This window comes from Phodopus roborovskii, unplaced genomic scaffold (genome assembly GCF_943737965.1).
Source record: "Phodopus roborovskii unplaced genomic scaffold, PHOROB, whole genome shotgun sequence".
NCBI lineage: Eukaryota > Metazoa > Chordata > Mammalia > Rodentia > Cricetidae > Phodopus > Phodopus roborovskii.
Genome location: NW_026126407.1, coordinates 10472388 through 10491809, shown reverse-complemented (window position 1 = coordinate 10491809; position 19422 = coordinate 10472388). Strand labels below are relative to the sequence as shown.

The 19422-nt window shown below is 40.4% G+C and overlaps 1 protein-coding gene across 1 annotated transcript in view; it reads right to left on the bottom strand.

The window, feature by feature from the left end:
- Nlrp1 (NLR family pyrin domain containing 1) overlaps positions 1 to 19422 on the bottom strand; it is a 57005-nt gene that overhangs the window by 13607 nt on the left and 23976 nt on the right. The window contains exons 8-9 of the mRNA XM_051180103.1: positions 2787 to 2886; positions 1187 to 1410 (exon numbers count right to left, since the gene is read on the bottom strand). Of these exons, the coding sequence (XP_051036060.1) occupies positions 1187 to 1410; positions 2787 to 2886 (324 nt within the window). The remainder of the gene's footprint in view (positions 1 to 1186; positions 1411 to 2786; positions 2887 to 19422) is intronic.

Here is a 19422-nt window from a genome sequence, read left to right as displayed (position 1 = left end):
GAGGCAGTGCTCCTGTGTCAGGGTCTGTAGCTCAAGGCCTTATGTATTTAACATTGTGATTATTGTTTTATATGTTTTCTGAGTTCTTTTCAACGGAATCCAGCTTGTCTTTTTTCCATCTTCAATTTTTTTCTTTTGGGCTTGCTATTATTCATGAGTATTTTTAATCTAAGAGATTCTTAACTTCTTTTCTATTCATGGTTCTTCTACAAGCTGGAGAATTCTCTACTCTTGCTTTAGTTTTCTTGACTTCTTCACCTGTCAGATCTGCCCTGTTAAGAGCCCTCTTGGACCTACTCCTCATCTTCATCACCATGTACAAACTCAATCTTTTTTTGCAGTGAGCTGGATTCTCCTGGTCTCTATGGTGGCCCTATTTATTGTTGTGCCTCTTGAAGCAGGAGAGGGAGTTGGTCTCATAGTCACTTTTACATCCTTTGCTTCCCTTTTTCTTCTTGCTACCTTTTCCTTTTCAAGGCAGAGTCTGGCTATGGGTAGTCTAGGCTGTTCTTGAATTCTAAATTTGCCCCCTCAGTCTCTAGAGAGCTGGGATCACAGGCTGTAGAAATGGCTTTCTTTACGAGATGGTTCACTGGAAACCTTGTAAAATATCTTCTGAAGGAATCTTTGGCGATGACTGAGGTTGGGACACTTTATGAGTCCCCCTCTTTTATTTTAGGAAGGCCCTCTTCTGTGTCTCCAGTCCCTAAATGGAATCTGGTGACATAATTTTCACCCTGTGTGTGTGGGAGTGTAATGGCTCACAGTGTTGGTAGACCCTAGGTACCAAATGTTTCTTGTTAACTTCATTATTGTCACTTTGCAGCAATCTCTTCAAATTGTCCAACTTATTCTCAGTTCCCTGCTGGGCTCCTGAAGGAAATGGTGTATAAAGAACACTTAATAATCACCAGTTAATATTGCTACCGAGGACACAACTTTCCACTTAGGGACTCCATTAGGTAAAACAGAAATAAAGTCATAAGGCTAGGAGACAAATGTGTCAAAAAGGAGACATTAGACAAGAAGGGATGAAAAACATCTCAGTGTCCACCTCCAAAATTTGCTCTGCCTCAGGGAGGAAGCCACGAGAACTTTCCTCATCACCTTCATCCTATTATCTGCTATATGACCTGTCAACCCCTCCCACTAACACCACCCCGCTCCTTATGCTTCCCTTGGTTACCTTGGAGAGCCACAAAATGAGGGAGGTACACAGCAGCCACAGCTCCCTGCTCAGCCTTGATGTCAAACAGAGGCCCAGCCACCATGTGCCTGTGTCGCAAGTGAGTCTGGTCCAGGTATTGGGTCCAGGCACAGAATCCAATCTCGATTGTCACTGCCCTTGTCACCACAAAGTGGAGTCCTATGTTGGGACAGTGGTAGGAACCAGGCATGGGAAATTGAACTCTAGGAGACAGAGAAGCAGACACCTGTGAACACTAGCTCTGTTCATCTGCTGAGTTCAGACCTAGTGCAGGGCTGGGGACACTACAGATTTCAGCCAGATGGTCTGAGCTCTGGTTCCTCTGCTGTCTGTAGACAGATCACCAAGTAAGCCATTTAATCCCCAAATCTGTCTCCTCATCTGTATAAGGGGGCAATGACAACACCATCTCATAGACCTGTGGGTACTGAGAGATCCAGAGTGAACCCACAGGTGACACACACCTGGAGCATCTAGCTGTTCCTGTGATGGTGATGATGAGGGTGATGAATTAGGAGTGTGTGTGTGTGTGTGTGTGTGTGTGTGTGTGTGTGTGTGTGTGTGAACTTTCGGGGATCAAACTAGGACCTTGTGTACACTAGGCAAGGGCTCTACCCACTGAGGTTCATCTTCAGTTTCTACTGTTTATATTCTTAAAGTGTATTACACAAAATAAGGAGACTTCTGCTAATATACGTGATGAATCCTTGGCCCTGACACAGTGCTTTACCAAGATCTTCAGTGATTTTCTCAAGGCTTCCTCTTTGGTTACATATGGGTGGACAAGTATCAGTTTCTGTGGGAAGAAGTTAAAGTGACAGTTTTCCAGCCGATAGAGTGACTGTGACAATGTTGAGGAGGTTGGCAGGTTATGGAAGACACTGTGCCAGTGTATATAGTCACTCATTATTCATGGTACTATCTTCTTGGAGGCCAGGGCTGCTGTATGTATCATCATGTCCTCAGCTCCTATTGGGTTCTTGGCACCCAGCGGCAGTTAGTGAAGCAGGAGTGCAGGGATGATAGGGATTTAAAGGAATCCCAAGGGTCAGGAGAAACAAAATATAATGAGGAGAGAGATGCTGTTTATACCATGAATAAAATAGTCAGCAGAGAGTCCACATTTCAGGTAATAAGAAAAGTTGAGTACACACTGTTTAGATGGAATGAAGGACTCATGTCAGCTCTGTGGATGAGGTCATAGAAGATGAGTTCCTGTCTTAACTACAGGGGTGCATAGTGAAATGTTTGTGGGTGAAGTCATCTGTTGTCCTGGACTCACAATACTGTGACTGTGATGACAAGAGAAGATGTGAGTAGTTGAAACAAACTTGGAAGAAATGGTTGCTGGGGCTGATAATTAACTGTTCAGCGAAGTTCTTGTGCTCTCCAGTTTTGTAAATATTTGAAAATTTGTATGAAAAAAACCCTTTACTATTATCACACCCCAAGTCTCTTATTCCCATCTGGCCTTGGCTCCTGTGTTGGTGAGGGAGAGGAGGAAACACAGTAGAGACTAGGTGAAAAGTGTGGAAGGTGTCCTGGAGAAAGTCACCTTTTCCAGGCATAGCTCACTCACCGGTACAGGTTCTTCTCTCTGTCAATCACTTCAGTAGCCACAGGCCCTGTAGGGCCCCAGAAGTCATCTTTAGTCCCCAGTGGTTTCATGTACTTGTGTCCTGGAGAGGCAGGAAAAGATATATGGTCTTTAGTGGTTCAGGTTGTAAGCACCACTCCTTTAGAAGAGGCCGTGCAAAGGTCCCTCTGTGTTGTCCAGGCTCATCTCCCCAGCATTTTTCAGTAATCAACACTTTTCCATGTTTTCCTAGGTCTTAGCAGGAAATGTGTCTGTAGTTCTTATCACTGTTCTGCAGGCTACCTGTATTCTTTTAGCCATATCTGTATCTGGTATCTGTATCTGTATCTGTATCTGTACCTGTATCTGTATCTATATCTATCTTTATTGTCCTTCTTCTTGCTTTTTGAGCAACCATCCCACCATAATACTTTCCTTTCTTAATGGTCCATAAATGTTGCTTTTCCTACTGTGTCTCAAGTGGTTATGCCAAGAAAAGAATGTAACTCAAAAGATGTTCCAGGTCATAGCATCTCAGAATCAGACAGGGAACTCTGGGTTAGAGCCTGTTGCAAGTCAGAGACTTGAGAAAGGGGTATCACCATTCCCCTCATCCAAGGCAGAGAGAATAAAGTAGTATTCTCTCTGGGTTCTAGATTTAAAAGGTCTCACAAGGGTTAGTGTTCTTTTTTGTAGAGAGCTTGTAGTGTTCCATCTCAGAGAAATTGGGATCGAAATGGTGACCACTTGTAGGATATCTGTTGCAGATAATGTTTTCTGTATATGACAGGGATGTTGTACCCATGAAATATCAACAACATCTCTACCTTAACAAGATTTGCACAATGACAACATTATTTGACATGCTAATGTGGATGGGGAAAAATCTGATAATGGCCCAGTCATAAATGAAGAGCTATAAGTAATTGATATATTGAAGAGAGGGACAAAATGAGTCTTCCCCAGGCAAGAGTTCACTAGGTTATCCATTCCTAAGTAGTAATCCTGAAAGATATGTACATTGACCAACACTACATGGACTCATCAGATTGTATGTGTGTGTATGTATATATATACATACATACACACACACAAACACGTTTAACAATAATATTTAAGAGAAGGTCATGCATTTGAGAGAGTTTGTTGGTAGGACACAGGAATTGTTGGAGTAGTCAGGCTGAGTGGTGAAGATAAATATAGTATTCATGAATGAAATTCTAACAAACAATATTTAAAAAACAAAGAAACTTGTCTCAGAACCCTTCTCCCTGTCCATGCTGTCCCAGCTCCTTGCAGGCCTCAGTGTTAGGCCCTGATATCAACCCGGAGGACTTCATCCACTCAGGCACAGGCTACACTAGCCAGAACTGGTGAGTGATTGGCCTATAGATGGAACTGCACCACACACTACATTTTTATCCAGAGACCCTGCCTACAGCCCATGCCATCCTAGCTCATTGCACAAGATACACTGGTCAGAAAAAGCACAAACGACACCAGCACATGCTTCAACTGCCCAGGTGCAAGCCACGCCAATTAGAAGAACAGAGACCCCTCCTGCTATACTAAAGGCCAAGTTAACCACCAGAAGGCCACCTCCCAACTTGGACAGAAACTTCCAATTAGAGCAGAGGTCATGTCAGTCCCCAGAAATCCAGGCCACAAAGACTAGGAAACCTAAGAGGAAACAGAAGCTAAAGAACGAAATACCCATCTAAGAAAGACAAAGTCTAATTATCCCAAACCTGGATGCCCAAATGCCAGTGTAAACCTACAATCAACATCATCCAGGGCAATATGGCACCACCAGAGCCAGCCGTCCTATGACAGCAAAACCTGAATATTCCAATGTGGTCTAAGCACAAGAAATCAACCTTAAAAACAACTTTATGAAGATGATAGAGATGGGAAATGGAAAATTCCCTTAAAGAAATTGGGGAAAAGACAACCAAAAATTAGAGGAAATCAAAAACTCCCTTAAAAATGCCAAGAAAGCCAAGGTGAAGGAAATTAGTCATGATATGAAAGTCGAAATAGAAGCAATAAAGAAGACATAAGTTGAGGGAATTCAGGAAATGGAAAATCTGGGTAAATGAATAGGAACTACAGATGCAAGCACCACCAACAGAATACAAGAGATGGAAGAGAAAAATCTCAGGCATTGAAAATAAAATAGAAGAAATGGATTTATTCTTCAAAGAAAATGTTAAATCTAAGAAAACTCCTAACACAAAACATCCAGAAAATCTGAGACATCATGAAAAGACCAAACTTAGGAATAATAGGAATAGAAGCAGGAGAAGAATCTCAACACAAAAACCCAGAAACTATAATTAACAAAAAAAATTCATAAAAGAAAATTTTACTCACCTAAGCAAGGTCATACCTATAAAGGTATAAGAAGCTTACAGAACATCAAATAAATTCGACAGTAAAGAAAGTCCTTGTGTCACATAATAATCAAAACACCAAACTTATAAAGAAAGAATATTAAAACTCCAAGGGAAAAAGACCAAATAACATACAAAGGCAGACCTATAAGAATTATATCTAACTTCTCAACAGAGAGTCTAAAACCCAGAAGGGCCTGAACAGATGTCTTGCAGACTTGGAGAGACCATGAATGCCAACTCAGACTACTATACCCAGCAAAACTGTCAATCACCATAGATGGATAAAGCAAGATATTTCACGACAATGTCAAGTTTAAACAATATCTGTCCAGAAATCCAGCCCTACAGAAGGTACTAGAAGGAAAACTCCAACCCAAGGAAGTTAAATACACAAATTAAAACCCAGACAATAGATAATCTCACACCAGAAAACCTAAAGAAAGGAAACACACACACACCACTTCCACACCACCACTACCAACACTACCACCACCACCACCACCATCACCAGCAGCAGCAGCAACAACAACATAATAACAGGAATTAACTTCAGTGGTTGTTAACATCTCTCAATATCAGTGGACTCAATTTGCCAATAAAAAGATACAGGCTAACAGAAGATCCATCCTTCTGCTGCATACAAGAAACACACCTGAATATCAAAGATAGAGCTAGACTAAATGGCTGGAAGAATATATTTTCCAATCAAAAGAACCTAACAAGAAAGCTGGTGTAGCTATCCTAATATCAAACAAAATGGACTTCAAACCAAAATTATTCAAAAGAGATGGAGAAAGACATTTCATAATAATTAAAGAAAAAAAAATCCACCAGGATGAATTCTCAATTTTGAACAACTATGCCCCAAATACCAGGGTACTTACATTTGTAAAGCAAAAACATTGCTAAAGCTTGAATCACACATCAAATTCCACACATTAATAGTATGAGACTTCAACAGCCCACCCTCACCAATGGACAGAAATAAAATAGAAATAATGGAACTAACAGGCGTTATGTCATGGGAAATGCCATTTTGTAAATATGTCTCTCATATTGGTTAATGAATAAAGCACTGTTGGCCAATAGGAAAGCAAGATAGACAGACTAGGAGACAGGGAGGATTCGGGAAGTAGTAGGGAGGAGATTCAACATGGAGGATGGAGAGAGCTGAACTCCAGACCCTCTCTCTCTGGTAAGCCAAGACCACGTGGAAACATTTAGATGAATAGAAATGGGTTAATATTTATGACAGAGCTAGCCAGTAAGAAATGCTAGTAACAGGCCAACGGCATAATATCTAATACAATGTCTCTGTGTGTTATTTGGGGCTGGTGCGGCTCTTGGTCCAAGCCAGTGGGGAAACTGGCTCATAACAGTTATAACTCAAATGTACTTAACGGATATCTACAGAACATTTTACTCAAACATAAAGAATATACCCCCCCCTTTTTTTCCCTCAGTACCTCATGGAATCCTCTCCAAAAGTGACCATATACTTGGTTACAAAGCAAGTCTCAACAGATACAAGATAGTTGAATTAGCTCTCTGCGTCCTATCAGACCACAATGGATTAAAGTTGGATTTCAATAACAATAGAAACAAAAGAAAGCCCATAGACTTATGGAAACTGAATAACTCTCTATTAAATTACTAATGGGCCAAAGAAGAAATAAAGAAAGAAATCAAACATCCTAGAATTCAATGAAAATGAATATACAACATACCCAAACTTATGGGACATATAAAATCTGTACTAAGAGTTCATAGCACTAAGTGCCTGAATGAACAAATTAGAGAATTCTCATACCAGAGACTTAACAGCATACCTGAAAGCTCTAGAACAAAAAGAAGCAGACAAAATAAAGAAGAGTAGATGGCAGGAAATAATCACACCAAACTAAGAGAGAGAGAGAGAGAGAGAGAGAGAGAGAGAGAGAGAGAGAGAGAACATCCAAACTAACAAAAATCAGAAATGAAAAGGGGAACATAATGACAGACATGGAAAATTCCAAAGAACCATTAGATCATACTTGAAACAAAATTGGAAAATATAAAAGAAATGGACAATGACACCACTTACCAAAGTTAAATCAAGATCAGATACAAATTTAAACAGACACATAACTGCCAAGAAAATAGAAACGGCCATTCAAAGTCTTCCAAATAATAAAAGTTAGGCACAGATGGTTTTAGCACAAAATTCTACCAGATTTATAAAAAATAGCTCATACCGATACTCCTCAAATTATTCCACAAAATAGAAACAGAAGGACGACTGCCAAATTCATTTGATGAGGCCACAGTCACTCTGCTACCCAAACCACACAAAACTCATTACAGACCAATTTCCTCCATGAATACAGATGCAAAAATAAACAATAAATTATTTACAAAGAGAATCCAAGAACATATCAAACAATCCTGTACAATAAAAGAACTTTTATTGTTCTTTTAGTGGAGGTATCACTATTCCTAATTTCAAGCTGTGCTACAGAACAATAGTAATAAAAACCACGTGGTATTGGCCTAAAAATAGATATGTTGGTCAATGTATTTGTATCAGAGATTATTGTTCTTTTAATGTAGGTATCACTATCCCTGATTTCAAGCTGTGCTACCGAACAACAGTAATAAAAAAACCCACATTATATTGGCAAAAAAAAAAAAAATAGATATGTTGGTCAATGTAATTGTGTCAGAGACCCAGAAGTAAATTCACACACCTGTGGTCACTTGATTTTTGACAAAGAAGCCAAAATTATACAATGGAAAAAAGAAAGCATCTTCCCTAAATGGTGCTGGTCTAAATGTAGAAGAATGCAAATAGATTCCTATCTGTCACCCTGCACAAAACTTAAGTCCGAGTGGATCAAAGACCTCAACATGAAACTAGATGCACTGAACCTGACTGAAGCGAAAGTGAAAGTGGGGGATAGACTTGAACATACTGGCATGGAGACAACTTCCCGAACAGAACACCAATAGCACAGACACCAAGATCAACACTTAATAGACAGGACCTAATGAAACTTAAAAGCTTCTGTAAGGCAAATAATGCCATCAATAGGACAAAAAGGTAGGCCACAGAATGCAAAAAGATCTTCACCAACTCCACATCTGACAGAGAGCTAATTTCCAAAATATATAAAGAACTCAAGAAACTAGACATTAACAAAATAAATAATCCAATTAAAAATGGGACACAGATCTAAACAGAGATTTCTCAACAGAGGACTCTCAAAATGGCTAAGAAACAAAGAAACGTTTAACATCCTTAGCCACAGGATGACACAGAGATTCCATTTTTCACCTGTCAGAATGGCTAAGATCAAAAACACAATTGACAGCTTATGATGGAGAGGATGTGCAGCAAGGGGAGCCCTCCTCCACTGCTGGTGGGATTGCAAACTGGTATAGTCACTTTGGAAATCAATATGGCAGTTTCTCAGAAAACTGGGAATCAGTCTACTACTCTTGGGCATATAACCAAAGGACACTCCACTATACCACAAGAATACTTGATCAACAATGTTCATAGCAGCTTTATTCATAGTAGCCAGAATCCAGAAACAACCTAGATGTTCCTCAAAAGAAAGGATAAAGAAAACGTGGCACAATTACCCAATGGAGTATTACACAGCTGCTAAAAACATGGTCATCAGGAAACTTACTGGCAAATGATGGAACTAGAAAAGATCATTCTGAGTGAGCTAATCCAGACCCAGAAAGACAAATATAGTATGTACTCACTCATAAATGATTATTAGCTGTAAAATAAAGGAGAACCATGTTATAACCCAGAGGCCCAGAGAAACAAGATAACAAGGAGGGCTCAAGTAGGGGAATGTATGAATCTCACTGTGAAGGGGAAATAGAAGGACATTGCTAGTGGATGGGCGGAGGTACCTGGAAGGGGGATAGGATTGACCCCGGAGGAATATGTTGGGTGAAAGATGGAGTGAGACAGTACCGGGAGAGACAACTGGAACCTGGTGGCCTATCTGGGATGAGCTAGATACCTAAAGCAATGGAAACTCTCAACACTCTATGAGGGCGACTTAGCTAAGACTCCTAGCAACAGGGGATAGGAGCCTGAATCAGCCATGCCCTATAAACAATCAAGACTTCCAGTGAAGGGCCTGGGACACCAAACCAGCCACAAACCCTTTGACTTAACAATTTGCCCTGCCTACAAGATGTGCTGGGGTAAAAATGGTAAAGAAATGGTGAGTGACCAACTAATGACTGGCACAGGTGGAGATGTACCCTGAGCGGGAACTCCCCACTGAGGGCCAAGAGCCAGAAGTGGATACCCCAGAAACTAAGTACAACCAAACACAAATTGCAAAAATGTTAATAAAATTATTCCTAATGGCCCTGCTTGGTGGAGCCTCCTGAAGACTGGGAACTGTGTGCAGGGGAGCCCGCCCTGGCAGACCACCCCATCCAGAGTCTGCAAATGTCCTTGTCCCACCTCCATCCACAGAAGGAGCCTGCTTTCTGGGGCCCTGCCCACACCCTCCTGAGGACTGGGGACTGCATGTGGGGGAGCTCACCATGGCAGACCAGTCCGTCTGGAATCTGCCAGGCTCCTAGTCCCACCTACACCCGCGGAGGAGTCCCACCACCACTCACTGGAAGAGGAGAGGCATTGGAGTATTGGACCTACTTGCACCCACCAGAAGAGAGCCTTGGTCCTGTACCCACCAGGAGAGGGGGAAACTCTACCCGTATACACTGGAAGAAGGGAAGGGTAGACAACAGTATAAGAACACAGTCATCAACAGGAAGATCAATATGATACCACCAGAGTCTAGGGACTCCAAAACACCAAGACCTGAACATCCCAACACAGATGAAGCAGAAGAGAATGACCTAAAAACAACTTTATGATGATGATAGAGACCCTCAAAAATGTAATGAGAAAACCCCTTAAAGAAATGGAAGAAAAAAACACACAAAAATTTCAAGAAATGGAGGAAAAGAAAACACAAAAAATTGCAAGAAACAATTCAAACAGTGCAAGGCTTGAAAGGTGAAATAGAGACAATTGAAAAAATACAGTTTGAGGGAATGCTGGAAATAGAAAAACTGGGCAAACAATCAGGAACTACATACAGATCAAGCATAACCAACTGAATACAAGAGATGGAAGAGAGAATCTCAGGCGTTGAAGATACACTAGGAGAAATACATTCATCTACCAAAGAAAATCTTAAGTCCAATGAATCCCTGACACAAATTATCCAGGAAATATGGAATGCAGTGAAAAGGCCAAACCTAAGAATAATAGGTATAGAGGAAGGTGAAGAAACCAGGTCAAAGGTGCAGAAAATATATTCAACAAAATCATAGAAGAAAACTTTCCAAACCTGAACAAAGACATGCCAGTGAAAATAAAAGAAGCTTACAGAATACCAAATAGAGTGGACCATAAAAAAGTCCCCTTGCCACATAATAATCAAAACAACAAACATACAGAATAAAGAAAGAATATTAAGAGCAGCAAAAGAAAAAGGCCAAGTAACATATAAAGGCAAACCTATCAGAATTACAACTGATTTCTCCATGGAAACTATGAAGGCCAGAAGGTCCTGGATAGATATTCTACCAACACTAAGAGATCATAGATGCCAGCCTAGACTACTACACCCAGCAAAGCTTTCAATCACTATTGATGGATAAACCAAGATATTCCATGACAAAACCAGATTTAAACAATATATATCCACTAATCCAGCCCTACAGAAAGTTGTGGAAGGAAAACTCCAACCCAAGGAAGTCAACTACACCCACAAAACCATGGGCAATAGATAATCCCACTTTACCAACAGCCATAAGAAAAATGGGAGGAAATCCACACACAATACCACCACCACTAAATCCAAAACAAACAGGAATTAACAGTCAATGGTCATTAATATCCCTCAATATTAATGGTTTTAACTTGCCTATAAAAAGACACAGGCTAACATAATGGATGTGAAGACAGAATCCATTCTATTGCTGCATATAAGAAACACACCTAAACTTTAAAGACAGATGTTACCTCAAAGTTAAGGGTTGGGAAAAGATTTTCCAATCAAATGGACCCCCCAAAAAAACAAACGGGTGTAGCAATCCTAATATCTAACAAATTAGACTTTAAACTAAAATTAATCAAAAGAGATGAAGAAGGTCATTTCCTGTTCATCAAAGAAGAAATCAATCAAGATAAAGTCTCAATTCTGAACATCTATGCCCCAAATATAGAGGTACCCACAGTTGTAAAAGAAATGTTACTAAAACTCAAATCATACATAAAACCTCACACATTTATTTATAGTGGGAGATTTCAACACCCCACTCTTAACACTAGACAGGTCCACCAGAGAGAAACTTAACAAAGAAATAAAGGAATTAACAGAAGTTATGACCCAATTGGGTTTAACAGACATTTATAGAACATTCCATCCAAACACAAAAGAATATACCTTCTTTTGGTATGGAACCTTCTCTAAAATCGACCACATACTCAGCAATATAGTGAAAGACCTGCAGAGCATGGATGAAGCTCTGACTCAGGGAAGGCAGCACCCCAAATCACTCACGAGAAGTGGTCTTGATGCAAAATGCATGAGGTCTTGTTTATTCCAAGTGCACTGGGGTCCACAGTCATACACAGTCAAGGGTAGAGGACTGAGGGCCCCAAGTACAGAATTTAGATAGCTTTTATAGGATTTACAACAAAGCCCGCACATTACAAACCAATCATCTCATAGCATCAAGAGCCTGCACTGTGCAGGACAATCAATTTAAACCATCCAAGCCTGAGCTTTATAGACCAATCAGTTTTCTATAGCCCCGGAGGTCTGCATTTGCGTGGGCTCCTAGATGGTGTGACAAATGGCAGTTAGGTTAGGTCACTGGGGCAGGGGTTTCACAAGCAGTTTATGAAGTCAGATAAGCAGCAAAGAGTGTGACCTTTTGCCTATTTACTGGCTGAGGACAGGGTCTGGAATTTAAGGTATTTAGTATTTGTAAACTTCTACCTTCCTGCGGTCATTGGAGAGTTAGGCTGCATTTTTCCATCCTTACAATAGCAAACCTCAATAGGTACAAAAAAAAAATTGGACTAACCCCCTCTATCTTATTAGACTACCATGCTTTAAAATTATAATTCAACAGCAACACAAATTGCAGAAACCCTACAAACTCATGGAAATTGAACAATGCACAATTGCACCATTCCTGGGCCAAGGAAGAAATAAAGAAATTAAAGACTTCCTAGAATTCAGTGAGAATGAAGAATGAAGACACAACATACCCAAACTTATGATGTGATGGAAAAATTAAAAATTAGGGCTTATGACAAGAAGGGAAAACTAGAGAGAACATAAATTTTTGCCAGTAGATAACTCCCTGACTACAGAGTACAGAGCCACATGCTGTTCTCAGGAGATAAAGAGCAAAAAATAAGAAAACTCCCTAACCTTACAGGTGCGCTAATCAATCTTGCCTATAATGACCTGGTAAAGAAACTTTGTACTCTATGAAATGTCTGTAACCTTGGAAACCTTGTGAACTGAGACTAGCAGTCTCAAGCCTCCCTTTCCCCTTTCCCTTTTATAAGCGCTTTGCAGTTGTAAGCAGGCACCTTACTCTTCTGATAGAGTGAGATCCCAGCCAGTTTGGTTCTTAACAATAAAAACCTTTTGCTTTTGCAGTCAGAAGTCAGTTCCTTGGAGGTTGAGGAAACCCGTAGGCACAACAATGGGATACTTTGAAAGCAGTGCTGAGAGGAAAGTTCATAGCACTAAGTGCCCACATGAAGAAACTGGAGAATAGTCACACTAGAGAATTAACAGCAGAACTGAAAGCTTTAGAACAAAAAGAAGCAAACTTATCCCGGAGGAGTAGAGGGCAGAAGTCAGTAAAGTAGAGACTAGGAAAACAATACAAAGAATCTATGTAACAAAGAGTTGGTTCTTTGAGGAAATCAACAAGATAGAGAAATCTTTATCCAAACTAACCAAAAGACAGAGAGAACATGCAAATTAACAAAACCAGAAATGAAAAGGGGGACATAACAATGGATGCTCAGGAAATCCAGAGAATCTTCAGGTCATACTTTAAAAACCTGTACTCCACAAAATTTGAAAATTTAAGGGGAATGGACAATTTTCTGGATAGATATTATATTACTTACCAAAATTAAATCAAGAACAGATAAGCAATTTAAGTAGACCTATAACCCCTAATGAAATAGAAGCAGTCATTAAAAGTCTCCCAACCAAAAAACCCAGGGCCAGATGGTTTCAGTGCAGAATTTTACCAGAAATTTAAAAAAAAAAACAGCTAATATCAATACTCCTAAAGTGTTCCACACAATAAAAGCAGAAGGGTCATAGTCAAACTCATTTTACAAGGCTACAATTACCTTGGTATCCAACCCACATAAAGACACAACTAAGAAAGAGAACTACAGACCAATATCCTTTCATGAACATTGATGCAAAAATACTCAGTAAAATACTGGCAAATCGAATCCAAGAATACATCAGAGAAATCATCCAATATGACCAAGTAGGCTTCATCTCAGGGATTCAGGGATGGTTCAACATATGAAATCTATATAAGCAAACTGAAAAAGAAAAATTACATGATCATTTCACTAGACACTGAAAAAGCTTTTGACAAAATCCAATACCCCTTCATGATAAAAGTCTTGGAGAGACCAGGGATAGCAGAAACATACATAAACATAATAAAAGCAGTATACAGCAAACCAAGACTAACATCAAACTAAATTGAGAGAAACCCAATGTGATTCCTCTAAAATCAGGAACAAGACAAGCCTGCCCAGTCTCTCAATATCTCTTCAATGTTGTACTTGAAGTACTAGCTAGAGCAATAAGATAACAAGGGGGATACAAATTGGAAAGGAAAAAGTCAAACTTTTACTATTTGCAGATGATATGAGAGTTTACATAAGTGACCTGAAAAACTCTAACAGGGAACTCCTACAGCTGATAAACACCTTCAGTAAAGCAGTAGCCCTACAATATACAGATGATAAATGGGCTGAGAAAGAAGTCAGAGAAACATCACCCTTTATAATAGCCACAAACAACATAAAATATCTTGGGGTAACACTATCAAACAAGTGAAAGACCCATATAATAAGAACTTTGAATCTTTCAAGAAAGAAATTAAAGAAAATACCAGAAAATGGAAAGATCTCCCATGCTCTTGGACGGGTAGGATAAACACAGTAAAAAATGTCAATCTTGTCAAAAAGCAATCTACAGATTCAATGCAATACCCATCAAAATCCTAGCATAATTCTTCATGGACCTTGAAAGAACAATACTAAACTTTATACAGAAAAATAAACCCAGGATAGCCAAAAAACCCTGTACAATCTACTACAGAGTTATAGCCCTGAAAATAGCTTGGTATTGGCACAAAAATAGACAGGTGGACCAATGGAATTGAATTGAAAACCCTGGTCTTAACTCACACACCTACGAACACCTGATTTTTGACAAGGAAGCTAAAATTATACAATGGAAAAAAAGAAAGCATCTTCAACAAATGGTGCTGCCATAACTAGATGCTGATGGATAGAAGACTGCAGATAGATCCATATCTTTGCCATGTACAAAATGTAACTCCAAATGAATCAAAGACCTCAACAAATCCAGCCACACTGAATCTCTTAGAAGAGAAAGTGGGAGGTGCCCTTGAACAAACGGGTACAGGAGACTGTTTCCTGAACAAAACACCAGTAGCATAGATACTGAGATTAGCAATTAATAAATGGGACCTCCTGAAATTGAAAAGCTTCTGTAAGGCAAAGGACACAGTCAACAAGACACAATGGCAGCACACACAGAATGGGCAAAGATACTCACCAATCCCACATCTGACAGAGGGCTCATCTAAAAAAATATACAAAGAACTGAAGAAGTTAGTCACCAAAACACCAAATAACCCAATGAAAAAGTCAGTAAAGATTAAATAGAGAATTCTCAATAGAGGAATCCAAAATGGCTCAAAGACACTTAAGAAAGTGCTCAACATCCTTAGCCATCAGGGAAATGCAAGTCAAGGTAACTATGAGTGAGACACCATTCTACTCCTGTCAGAATGGCTAAAATCAAAAACACCAAAGTCAGTTTATGCTGGAGGATATGTGGAGAAAGGGGTACATTCCTCCACTGCTGGTAGGAGTGCAAACTCTTACAGCTGTAGGACCCTGCATGGACTCCCGAGGCACCTTGAGCAAGCCTGAAGCTGTTGGCCAGAACTCCTTGCCTGTCGTTGGTACTTTTCTCGTTTTAATAACACACACCTTGTGACAACACACACCTTGTGGGGAGTAGCTAAGCCTAAAATTCCTGTAATTTCCCACTGTGCTGTAAGTCAGTATTTAAGCCTGTTCCATTCCCTCAATAAACACATTCGGCATTTGTCGTTCTGACATTGCCATTAAACAAATGACCCGCTGTCTTGTTTCTTTATTTCAATCTCTAGGCCTTCGCCCAATTCGTGGAACGGATTGTAGCGCAGGCGCTACAAGTGAAGGTTCCACTGAGACTGGGAAAGAAAGGATCACCTACGAGATCAGCCTCGGAGGCTGGCCGGCAAAGTAAGTGAATGAGAGTGTATCGAAGGATGGGTGCCAGTAACTGTAAGGAAATGCTCAGTGGGCAATTAGCGACCCTATTGAAAAGACAGGGCACCAGGATTAAAACAAGACAGCTAAAAAATTCATTGCCATAAGGTAAAAGAAAAAATGGCAGAGATGAATAGGCCTGTTGAGGAAGTACAAGATTTAGAATCTATGCAATCTATCAGAAAACAAGAGGGATTCCAACTAGGAGATGACGATCAGAGACTGAAGCTGATGAGCACATATGCTCTCTGCCATGGCACAACCCCTTTTGTGATTCCTTTAGTAGGGCCTCTACACCTCGAGGGTTAGAGGAAGAGGTCAAAGATTTAATAACCAAGGTAGAAGCATTAGAAAAGGAAAGACAAGTGTTTTCAGTGATGAGACAGTGGATCCTCAGGATAACAGGGTTAGGGTGCATAGCCCATAAAAATTAAGCTTAAAGAGGCTGTTACTGCTTATGGGCCCCATGCTCCTTTTACTCAGAAAATTTTTGAGTTTTTCACAGCGTTGAGTTGCACCCCTAGTGATTGGATGCAGCTCTGTAAAGCCACACTGAGTGGGGGTGACTATTTGCTCTGGAGAGGCGAATTTCAAGAATTTTGCAAGGAAACCACCCAATGCATGCTGCTGCTGGATTTCCTGCTAGAAATTTAGATAGGCTCACGGGTGCTGGGCAATATGCTACCCTTGCAGCTCAAATTCTTTTTGACCCAGCGGACTATGCACAAATTGCTGTTGCTGCTACTAGAGCTTGGAAAGCCCTGCCTAATAAGGCTGCAGGGGATCGACTATCTAAGGTATTGCGGGGACCATCTGAGCCCTATTCAGAATTTGCAGACCGCCTCCTACAGCTGGCTGGTCAAATTTTTGATGATGTTGAAAATGCCATACCCATAGTTGAACAATTGGCATTTGAAAATGCAAGCAAGTATTGTAAAGAGGCTCTACATCCCCATAAGGACAAAAGTCTTAATGACTATATACGCATATGTCAGGACATAGATGGTCATCACATCATGGGCCAGGTTATAGCTTCAGTTATGAAAAGAGGTGGGAACAATGGATAAGCCAGACCAAAGACTTGCTTTGGATGTAGACAACCAGGACATTTTGAAAGGAACTGTCCCCGGAGTGTGGCAACACAATTGAGTCCTAGGCCAGGGCTTTGCCCACGTTGCAGTAAGGGTCACCACTGGAGCAAGGAATGTAGGTCAAAAACAGATGCCCTTGGTAATCCTTTACCAGCCCAGGGAAACTGGAAGCAGGGCCAGCCTTGGGCCCCTCAAGCCCAGGTGTACAGGGCAATGGATATACCTGTAACCCACCCAATACAGATGATCCCTCAGAGAAACCCCTTTATGTCCAGGACCTTATCAGAGGCACCCAGGAAGCGCAGGATTGGACCTCTGTTCCACCACTCGAGCAATATTAATACCACAAATGGGCATTCAAGCCTTAAGCACAGGAGTCTTTGGGCCTCTTCCCCTGGGAGCAGTAGGGCTATTGTTAGGATCAGTAGGGCCTTGCTGAAAGGAATTAGAGTTATTCCAGGAGTAGTAGATTCAGATTTTCAAGGAGAAATAAAAATCATGGTTAGGGCAGAAATGGGGGTATTAATTATACCACAGGGCACTCAGATAGCACAACTTGTTCTTCTCCCTATGTTCAAAACCAATAATCCTTTTTGAAGGACACCAGGGGATCTGCTGGTTTTGGGTCCATAGGCTCCATGGGTGCCTTTTTTGGTATCAAGCCTTGAACAGCGCCCCATGCTCACCCTTACCATCCAAGGTAGACATTTTTCTGGAATTGGGGACACTGGAGCTGACTCCTTAGTGATAGCAAAAAAAAAAAAAAAAAAAAAAAAAAAAAAAAAAAACCATTGGCCACAAGCATGGCCTCTTCTGCTGGCCTCCACTCATTTACAAGGAGTGGGAACTGCTGTGGCTCCAGAATGTAGTACTCATTTCTTAAATGGTCAGATGATGAAGGACATACAGGTCTTTTTCAACCTTGTATGTTAAGTCATATCCCTGTTAATCTTTGGGGAAGAGATGTGCTTCAGTCCATGGGAGCATTCCTTAATACTGAGCCTGTTAAAAATATGCTGGCTGACCAAGGTTATAAACAAGGAAGAGGACTGGGTAAATTCCTATAAGGTGACTCCCAGTCTGTTGCATCTGAAAATTTAATTATCAAAAGAGCCGGAGATCGCTCTGGGTTGGGAAATTTTCCTTAGGAGCTATTGCTGTGCAGCCTGTTCCCATTCCTATTATCTGGAAAATTGATAACACAGTATGGGTGGAGCAATGGCCCTTATCTATTGAGAAATTACAGGCTGCACATCAACTTGTAAAGGAAAAATTAGAGGCAGGACATATTGTTCCTTCCACTTCCCCATGGAATACTCCAATCTTTGTTATAAAGAAAAAATCTGGAAAATGGAGACTCCTACAAGATCTCTGAGCTGTTAATGATTGTATGCAAATTATGGGAGCCACACAACCTGGCTTACCTTCCCCTGTAGGTATTCCTCAAGGTTATTGTTTATTAGTTATAGACCTAAAAATTGCTTTTTTAGTATTTCTTTGCATCCTCAGGATAGTGAGCGATTTGCATTTAGCATTCCTTCTATTAATTTTAAAGAGCCTTATAAGAGGTATCAGTGAGTGGTGTTGCTTCAAGGAATGGCAAATAGTCCCACTATTTGTCAAATTTATGTATCATCGGCCATTGCCCCCATTAGAGAGAAATTTCAATCCCTGTATATTATATATTATATGGATGATATTCTTTTAGCTGGCCCAGATCCTAAGGAAGTGAATGAGGCTTTTGGGGAATTGCAACATAATCTTCAACTAGCTGGCTTAAAAATAGTCCCAGAAAAAGTGCAACAAGAATTTCCCTATTAATACCTGGGTCATCAATTGTTATAGTCTGGTATCTATAGTCTGATTACTTTAAGGCTGGATAGACTGACCACCCTTGATGATTTTCAAAAATTGTTGGGATATATAAATTGGGTTTGATCTAGTTTGGCCCTAACCAAACCTTGCCTATAAAAATTACTTCACAGAAACATCTGTGAAAGGATCACAGCACAAATACAGACACTACGCCAGCTCTATAGAAAGACCACTTCCATTTGCACCAAATTGTTTTCTGTGAGAGCAATGATGGGGGCAGCTTAGACCCTTATTTGATATTTTACAAGGAGATTCTGATCCCACTTCTTCGCACACCTTAACACCTGCTGCGGGAGAATGCATACAGCTTGTGCAAAAATGCCTCCAATCTGCACATTTGAATTATGACTATTCTCAAAACTATTAATAATTTTTGCTTCAGCATATTCCCCTGCCATGGTGTTTTTGGCAAACTGGTCCTATATTGTGGATGCATGAACATGCATCCCCAGGAAAGACAGTTAGATCTTATCCCCAGGCTATGCTTTGTATTATTCAAAAGGCATACAGAATGAGGCTTCAAGTTTTTGGCAAGATGCCAGATGTGGTTGTTACTCCCTATACTCAGCAATGGATACAATGGCTTCAGCAGTTTGATGAGGATTGGGCACATT